This window comes from Vicia villosa, linkage group LG1 (assembly GCF_029867415.1).
Source record: "Vicia villosa cultivar HV-30 ecotype Madison, WI linkage group LG1, Vvil1.0, whole genome shotgun sequence".
Classification (NCBI taxonomy): domain Eukaryota; kingdom Viridiplantae; phylum Streptophyta; class Magnoliopsida; order Fabales; family Fabaceae; genus Vicia; species Vicia villosa.
Window position 1 is genome coordinate 111,905,952 of NC_081180.1, and position 9,945 is coordinate 111,915,896.

General features: G+C 36.0%; 1 protein-coding gene across 1 annotated transcript; it reads right to left on the bottom strand.

The window, feature by feature from the left end:
• Positions 1-1,372: 1,372 nt before the first annotated feature.
• LOC131643862 (nuclear pore complex protein NUP1-like) lies at positions 1,373-9,515 on the bottom strand. Its single transcript, XM_058914199.1, has 9 exons — positions 9,161-9,515; positions 7,657-7,700; positions 6,968-7,104; positions 6,449-6,647; positions 5,757-6,059; positions 5,590-5,676; positions 4,867-5,496; positions 3,950-4,554; positions 1,373-3,420 (listed from the first exon to the last, which is right to left on the bottom strand). Exons 1-9 carry the CDS (start codon positions 9,414-9,416, stop codon positions 1,833-1,835), a joined length of 3,849 nt encoding a protein of 1,282 aa, XP_058770182.1. The 5' UTR covers positions 9,417-9,515; the 3' UTR covers positions 1,373-1,832.
• Between the last annotated feature and the right edge of the window lie 430 nt (positions 9,516-9,945).

A 9,945-nucleotide genomic window follows, 5' to 3' on the forward strand; every position in this document is an offset into this window, starting at 1 on the left:
TCAACATCTTTATTATGTCGTCGACTGATTTTGTTATCTGCGTATCCAACTCGATCGGACCTTTAATTATCCTACGGAAAAATGATTTTCACATGGCCTTGACATCTTTGTCGGTCTTCAAATCAATCAGGTTGTATTTCACGCTTCCATTACAATCAATCCAATCTTCACGAAACTCGATCTTTCTCATTGTTCTGTTATCGGTATCAGGCACGAACTCACAGCTTGCCTGTCAAGTTGGCGAGGGATGTGGCACCATCTAGAAGCTTGAATCAACATGAGGGTTGTTTCCGTTGAAATAAACTTCTGCCTTAATCAAGAATTCAGGAAGAGACATTTTTTAAGATGTTTTTCTCTATAACATATGTCCCTATTTATAAAAAGAAAATTGATTCTAGACCACACAAATCTGTCGGTGCAATCAAAATCCTTCAAATATGTCGGCAAATCTTGATCATTGAGAAAATACAAATGATAAAACTACCGGAAATTTTAGTATAACAGAAATTTCCGGTATTCTATGATATATTTGAAATTTTCGGTAGTTTACAAATACCAAAAATTTCAAAAACCGAAAATTTTATCTTCTCTATGGAAAATTTCATTCGAAAATTTTGTCCGCTCAACATAAGGACATTTTTGAAATAATTCATTATGGGGAGGTGCGAGTTATAATTTGAGAGGTGGCAGGTTAAAGTTAAGTCCTCTAGGCTCACTAAATTTTAAATGATTCCTCAAATCTATTGGAATGTTCAAAACATCACTTCAACTAAATTAACTTGTTAAAGTCATTTATGAGGTTTTCCTTTGGTCTACATACCCATAAATATGAATATCTGACTTATCAATCTTTGAAAGAATTAATTAATATAAAATTTGTCAATAATTGATATTATTTACTTAATTTTATCCTTCAAGAGTACGTGATTAGTTTTAAAGGACTATTTAAAGACGGAGATGGCATGGTACAATTGGTTTTCTTGCCAAAAGTAGATTAAAATCAAATAGATTAAAAACTAAATTCTTGGGTATAAAATTGGTTCGATGTTAAATAATTTTATTTGGGGACAACTTCTCTACCCATCACAAAAAGTTGGGTAGTATACATTCCACCAATCATATGATGCCATTTAATTTTAACATAATTAATTATTTATTAAATATTACAATTGATTGTTGTTTTCAAGGCATTTTACACAGGAGGTAACCTTACCCAACTTTTTAAGTTGGGTAGATAAGAATTCACCATTTTATTTAGTACTTAATTCTGCGTGATGTCTTCTGATCTCAAATACAAATCCTCATCAAAAAATGGTGTGGAATCTATCATTGTGAGTTATTTGCTTCCTTAGCTTTAGAAGAACTAGAACAATTTGTCCGTCTGTAAACAAAAATTCATTATACAAGATAGAATGCAGAAAATATTCAACAGGTCGCTCACTGGAACTGAAAGTTACAACCAGGTAAGCTATAAATTCATCCCTAATTTTGCTAATGTTACAAGTGAGGAGAATACAAAGATCTTTCGGTATCATCATAAATCGTGAACTGTATGGCCTAGAATCACTACACGTACAGCACTTATGTTCTATCATATCATACAATAACAAAATTGGGAAAACTTATGCCTTACTTATCAAAGGTGAAAAATAACTAACAAATTTCAATATGCTGACTAGCAATAGATTAGCAATAGCACCACTTGTCCACGCCCACGGATGAGCAGGCATTTTCCTGCGTTCGCTTTTCAGAGCTTATTTATCTGTTGTGCTACTGTAGTGCAGCCAGAAGCAGGTGATAGAAAGCCACCATTTGTAATAAACAATGGTCTTTTACTTCTTACGGTTTCTGTGTTTAACTTTAATAATTTTTCGACCAGACTTATCACCACCACCTGAGCCCAATGAAAAACTTCCACCTCCTGCATTAAATTCCAGACTGCCGGTAGCCTGAAATGGAGAAGGGTTCTGTGGAGCAACATTCTGTTGACTAGCAAACTGGAAAGGACTGGCTCCTGAATGAGTGGATGCTCCAAACACAAAATTTGATTGAACTGGGGCAGGTTGTTGACCAAACATAGGACTAGATGGCGGAGTCGCTTGAACACTGTCCTCGGCCATGCTGTCCACCATACTCATCTGATCATTATTAACTGGAGCTGAACCAAAAGCAAAGGCAGGATTAGGGCTTCCAAAAGCAGGCTGTGTGGAGGTCGAGGCTGCAGCTGAAGTGAATAAGAACTGAGGAGCTGATGCACCGGTGGTTGATGCAAACATTGTGGGTGAACTGGTGGTGGAAGCAACAGAAGCACTGGGCGTTCCAAAGGAAAACCCGGATGAAGCTGATGAACCAAATGTTGAACCAAAGGGAGACTTGCTGGGCTGCCAACTAGAAGCCCCAAATAAAGCAGAGTTTGTACCACTATTAGAGCTAATAGTGCTGACTGTCGAGGAAGCGGATGAGCTGAGTCCAAAAGTTGTACTCGAGTTGAAAACATTTGTGGTAGAACTTGAAGGAAACATCGAACTTCCAGAAGAAAGAGATATATTTGCGGCAGAACTTGAAGAAGGAAAAAAAGAACTCCCCGAAGAAAAATCTGTTTTACCAGTCAATCCAAACAATGGGGATGATGCAGGTGATGGAACGGACTGGGTCTGATTAGAAGTTGCAAATCCACCAGCAGAAGGAGAAGCATGGGCCCCAAACATAGAACCACTACCAGCACCAAAAGAAGACTGAGACTGGCTCGTTCCAGTTGCCATTGCTGAAGAGCTGAAACCAAAAATGGAACTCCCTGTGCTCCCACCTGCAGCAGATGAGCTGCCAAATGCAGTGCTGCTAAAAATACCAATTCCTGAATCTTGCTGGCTGCTCCTAGTTTCCGGTGTTTTTGAGACAGAAGATGATACAGATAAACCTGATGATGTGACAGGAGAGGAACCAAATTTGAAAAAGGAAGTCGTGGAAGATGAAGTTGCCATCACTGGGGAGGAGGAAGTTGCCAAGCTAACTCCAGTGGAAGCAGAAGTAGCACTAAAGCCACCAATTGCTGAAAGGGACGAGCTACTGTTGCTAAAGTTATTTGATGCGAGAGATGGAAAGGAAGAAGAGAATGAAGGGCCTGAAGCAAGGGATCCAGTATTTTGATTTGAACTGTTGCTAAAGTTATTTGATATGAGAGATGGAAAAGAAGAAGAGAATGAAGGGCCTGAAGCAAGGGACCCATTATTTTGATTTGAACTATGGCCAAATTTGAATATACTGTTTGGTGGTGTCGACAATGATGCCGGTGCTGCAGATGAAACCGCTATTTCTGATGTCCTAACAGAAAATCCAGTATTTGTATTAGTCTCAGCATCACCACCATCAGATTCACGAACTTTTTGCATAGAACCAGTTGAACCAGCAACAGGAGTGAAGCTGCAGACGAAGCAAGCATTTAGTACATGAATAATTGCAACACTTAATAGTAGTAGTTGTTATAAATATTTAAATATAAATATCTCTGTTCAAATCTCATTGTACCGCACATTAGAATCATATGGCCAAATTGCATATGTTTTTAAATAACAAATGTCTACACTATCCAGAGTTTGAAGAATATATGCCCTAGTAAAAAACGTAATTTAAATTCAAACCAGATAAAAAGTATGGGTAGCTAAACATATGAAACGGAAATGTGAAAGGTTTTAAATGAACGGAAAGATATACAGACCACCAAAAATCACTTAGACATTATATTTTCTAAATAGACCAGGAGTAACAACAAATTTCCCACACTATCTTTTCAGTAAAATGAGTGTAAATATCTTCACTAAATACCAAGCAACCTCCGTTAAAGTAAAAAACAAATGGCAGAACAGACACAAACCCCCATAAAAACAGTCTAGATGTAAAGAGAATTGTGTTCAGCAAGGTTTTCAAAAGCACAATAAACTAACAAACTAACCTGATTGAGCCTCCCGACTGAGAGTCAAAAGAAGCACCAAACTTACGAGAAGATTCACCACCAACTAAGGATGATGAAGTAGTGAATGGTATTGCAGGAACCTTGAAAACATTTTGATTGGTGTCAGAGTTCACGGGTGGAGCATCAGGACCACCCTCCTTTGAGGGAACAACCTTCTCCAAACCAAATATCGAATCTGACTTGGCTGTCTCCTTTGATGAAGCAACAGAAGTTGATAACTCTGCTGGCGAACTAATCTTATTCGCCAAATTAAACAAAGGATTAGAAACTGACCCATTTGGTAAAGCAGGCTTGTCAGAACCAAAAGTTGTTACTGTAACTGCAGTAGTTGCAACTGTAGCCGCATTATTGTTTGGATCAGAGATAGGTGACAACTCAAACTTCTCATCTGCCTTAGGCCCTTCAACAACTTTCGTAAAACTTGTGGATGGCAATACCATAGATAGCTTTGAGGGACTTTCATGTGCAATGACATCAGAACCAGGAGAAATTTTATCTACCATAGCCGTGGAGCTTCTTGTTTCTTTCTCCGCAGAAGAAAAAGAGATGGCTCCATTAGCTTTATCATCCAGGTCCAGAGAATTCTTTAGAGAGGAGACAAAACAAAAAGAGAATATAATCATGATCTGAGATTGAGCCGTACTATCAAATAAGATAAAACACATACCGCCAAATAAAGATCTAAGAAAGAAAAAGTCAATTGTGTTACAAACTTACACCTAACTATTTGAGTAAAATCGAAGGAAGAAACAAATGTCCATAAGCAACAAACCTAGATGGTTTGGAATAACTTTTACCATTTATTCTCACAACAATAATTTAGTAAAGCATATGAAACTGCAAATTGAAGATTTTAAAAAAAATTACTCAAATTGATATCATACAAAATCTCATACCTCATGTGCACTCATATGGAATGCCCTCTTCTTTTGAGTAGGGTAAGAAATTGATTTCATCATAAAAGAATTTTCACTAGACAAGACTTGATTCCTTGGCTTTGTGGTATCTGTAGTGGTTAGAGCAGGAACTACTTCATTGGAAGGGGCAACAAGCTTCAATGGACCATTTTCATCCTTATCTCTAGGTGAAATTGACTTCTGATTCTTGGAACTTGGAGACAAATTTCCAAATGCGCCATCCAATTTATTACCTTGTACAACTGGTAGCCTTGATTCAGGTGATTTTTCTTTGGGGGAAACTAACTTGTCAAGTTGCTGCAATATTTTTGTAGCCATCTCACTGGATTTTGAGGAAAAAGGAGGAAAGCTTGTACTGGGTTTAGTTCCGTTAACATTTTCTTCAGACTTGTGCTTAACTTCATCTAGCAGAACAGGCTTGCGTGAGGAAGATGAGGGTTGCTGAGCAGCATCAATGCCCGATCCATTCCTATAGACAGATAAAGCACTGCCAGAAAGAGGTGAGCTGGAGCCTTTAGAATATAGAAGATTAGACTTATGACGGACTCTGCGTATAGGACCAATAGATCCTATATTATTATCCACTGCTAAATTTCTACGCTTTATCCCCTGCAAAAAAATAAGGAGAACACACCACATAATCAAATTAAATACCTGTAATATACACAGGAAGACCTGACTTAAAACTAAAAGTACTTATACCCCTTGTGTAGATCCAGAAAGCATGCCATGATCTATTGCAGACTGAGTTGAAGATGAAGGCTCGTCTTGAACAGCATGCCCACCACCCTGTGTAGAATTAGATCGACCAGATCAGGAATATGACCCAATAAACATTATGATACAAAATCAGTTAGGAAAAGGCAAACCTTGAGAGTAGAGGTTGGATAAATTCTGGCATACGGTGTACGTGCCATACCATATATTGCAGATCTGCCACGAGGTCTTGGGGTCACAAAACCATTTTCATGAGCTGCAGTATGTCTAGTAGCCCTTGGCACAATCGACATAATAGGGGATTTATATGAAAAAATTTCACTTTTTAGAAGAGTTGAGTCTTCCTCGCGAGCATGATATCGCATACCCGGCATTGATGAGGATACATTGGAATGCCGGCTCCCCATGTAAGCTTTTGCAAGCTCTGCAGGTGAAGCAACACCCTCAATAGGAACCTATTGACATTACCAAGCAATCCATGTGAGATGGATCAGAGTGGAGAAATCAGTAATTTCAAATGCACAAACTACTATAAAACAAATAGATTAGGGTTTCAATAATGAGAAAAGAAAAAGAAAAAAGATTTTGAATTTTGAATATCGTTTGATAGTTATGATTTGATACAAAAAATACTAAGCAATTGGCCCTTTACAATGAATGCTCCGAATCCTAACTATATAGGAAAATAAAGCATGAGAGTAATATTATAGATACTCCAGCATAATATCGAGATATTATATGATGAGGCGTTTTTAAAACTCTAAGCAAAATATATATTCAAACAAAATGTATATTCAAGCAAAATATATATTCAAGCATAAAATATTAAGGCAAGTTCACATACACTCGGAGCAACATGTCGAGATAATACAAGATTGTTTTCAATCCCATTTTCTACAGTAGGTGTTTTGGGATATTCTTCCTTTTGTCCAGAAGGTAACATAGGTTCTAAGGGAACCACTTCTGGACTCTTCTCTTCTCCCCTAATAGGTGCATCTACAGTCCTTGACTGCATAAGGGCTGTCAAATGATCAATCTCAGACCTGTTGGATAGATCGAAAACACATAATGAATCAACCAAAAAACATCATAAAAGGTATACCACAATCAAAGAACTCGATGAAATGCAATTGATATAGATATCAGGAAGAGGCAATGTTATACTCGTTGCAGAATGAACTTCATGAATTTACACATGAAATACAAATTACGGAAAGCAACTAAAAATATAAAAAAGATTTGAAGGAAAAAGAAGTTATGTTCAGCCTTCTCTGTAAATAAAACTATCAAATGCTCAAGAGAATTATGTTAACAACTAAGAACCAACAACAATTATTCCTTATCCACAAGATACAAAACATGCCTGGTGAAAGTCTTCTGCTTTAACAGTTTCTCAAGTTCAGTTAATCCACCTTGATCTGAGTCAGAACAATTAATTTGAACATTACTTTCACCAACTGCTCCTTGTTGATTGCCAGGAGAATCTTTTGCAACCTGTCTCTGATATAAGAAACGAGTAAACAGTGAGGTATCAATATTAACATTGCAACACCAACCAAGAGGGAATATTGCAGCCCCAATGTTTCATAGCCAATATAGTAACCAATATAAATAAACATTGATTTCACAAGCACTGCAAGCAGGTCAATGAAACACGCAACCGGCTTTTAATGTGAGGATTGTTGAAGCCTTATGAGCACTATTTAAGCCATAACCAGGTGTACAGTCAATACAGGACTCTCAACATGATGCATATTGCGACCTTTAAAATTATCAACTCCCACCACAACTAAACATATATACAGATAGGAATAGAAAATGTAAAAATAAGTAAAAGCATAAATTTGGCTTTCTTTCATTTAAAAATAGTGTAGTAATTTTACACAATATTAAGAAGCTGTAAATGAATCTGAGAATTACCAGACATGATGAAATATAAAACAAAAATAGCACAATGTCTTGTCAAATCAAATGCACACGCATCACACACCGGAAAACAATCCTCAAGATATGAAAATGGTGTTACAACAAATAGAGAGCAAGCATACATACAGATTCTTCTTGAAGACTGTCCAGCCTCATTTCTTGTTCTGTCTCTGTATCATAAAAAGATCACATATCAATGAAGTATATGATAACAAAGAAATCATGGAGCCGCATGATTACTGTCGTAGAAGAGAAGAACAATAAATGACATGAAAAGTGGGGGAATGGGTAAACCATAGAAAAGTTACAACCAACAACAAGTTACTTGAGGTAAACAAGGAAAATATATATATATATATATATATATATATATATATATATATATATATATATATATATATATATATATATAATGGTTAGAACTTAGAATAATAGATAAACATGGTCTTTAGCATGTTTAAACCTACAGTAAACTATAGGCCTGCATCCACAGGTAAGACACAGCATTCACTACATCAATCAAGATAAGAAGAGTAGTCAAGCTGCACTTGTGCCCTTGCCCCTGTACACTTGAATGCTCATTATGACCGACACATAAAAAATTTAAGATAAATTATTATTTTGGTTGACAGAATACTGTAGCACTTCCGGTCCATCGGCTTATGTAACATAATTGAATAGGAGCTAATATCAATACCGTGCTATAGCAACAAAGCAGAGCGATGGGTGACCGCTACAGCACCCTCACCCGCATTGAATTTCAGAGCAGCAGATATAGGAACTGCTTTTGCAGCAGAAATAGAAGGCATTGCTATCACATTGCCCCAATGAGTACCTCTGAAACGCAAGAAGAATCCATCAAACTAAATGCTAGTGCTTTTTGGTCGAGGTACTTCATGAATTTCAGCCTTAAAACACACCAGAAAAGCTACCTCATGAATATTCATGATAATTTAAGATATTGTAGGGATTCAAGTCTTATTTAAGACACTGATTTTTAATGAATAAATATGTACTTACAGTGAACTTTGAGTAGTTTTATCACTATATTAGTATTTATACGTATAATATGCATCTTGTAAACTGCATAAATTATTTAAGAATAGTGACCATGCCACCTTGGTCATCCCACTAAAACATTTGTCAGGTTGGCCTATACCCCGCCGTTATCCAAGATAGATAACAGCATTTACTATATAATACTACTTACCTAAAGCCAGGAATATCAACAGACAATTAAACAATTAGTATTGGAAAGTTGTACACCGGAAATAACAATTCGGACACAAAATTTGAATTACATTAGAAAGTATATGACAATGACGATAGTGATGACAATCAAACAACCATGTTAACCATTCTCAGAACATTTATTAATAAATAATTAGTAATTGACAATTAATAAATAAAATGTTAATAACTGTAGCATGAACTAAACAATTACCTCTTCATAAACCCTAAAACAACAATGTCAATAACAATTAAAAAAACAATCTACCTGAGCCAAATACAAAATTTCAATCTAGGAGGGATAATTCAATAACAAAGTAACCAATTAGAAGCTTTCTCTTTTGAAAAGGTAACAAAGGGCATAATAATAATTCAAACAAAAAAAAGGAAAAGAGGAAACCTGAAGAAATGGGAGTAGGAGGGGGAGGGGGAAGACGCTTTCGGAGAAGAGACGAAAAGAGAGAGTGTGCGCCATGAGTGATGAGTCTGTGAGCGGGATCAACCAGCTTCGAAAGCCAGCCGTTGTTGTTCCTGTTAGGGTTTCTGAGGGCTGTGGGGGGGCGATCGTACGGCGTTTGAGTCCGGCGGAGGGGACGTTTACGGAACTTGCCGCCGGTGCCGCCTTCGTAGGGATTTTCATTCCCTTCCGTCGCCATCGAAATGAGTTCGGAACTTCGAGGAAAAGCGAGCGTAGGGCAAATTAGGGTTTTAATCGTATAGAGAGAGAAGAAGAGAAAATGAAACAGAAAAATGAATAATACATACTACAAACTAAAAAATAATAAAATATATTGGCATTTTAAATGTTTTTTTTCGAATATAACGAGGTCGTTTTTAAAAAAATTTACAAAATTATATAAATATAAATAAATTTTATTTAAAATTTATTTAAAACAATTGTTTCTCCTTGAAATTAAATTTTATTAAATCCTACAATTAATTTTATAATTGTTATTCTCTTTAAATTATAATAATTAGACTTAAAAATTTATTTTTATTTTATATTATTTTGTAGTGTGTGGTGATTATGTTAAGAATTTGAGTATAAATAATGAATTTGTAAAATAATGATATTTTGAAAAATTGTTGATATCATAATATTTTTCAAGAGACTAAGTCATTTGGTTCAATCAGTTTAATAGTTATATAGTTTTGTTAATAAAGACTTGTTTATTCAAGTGCGTT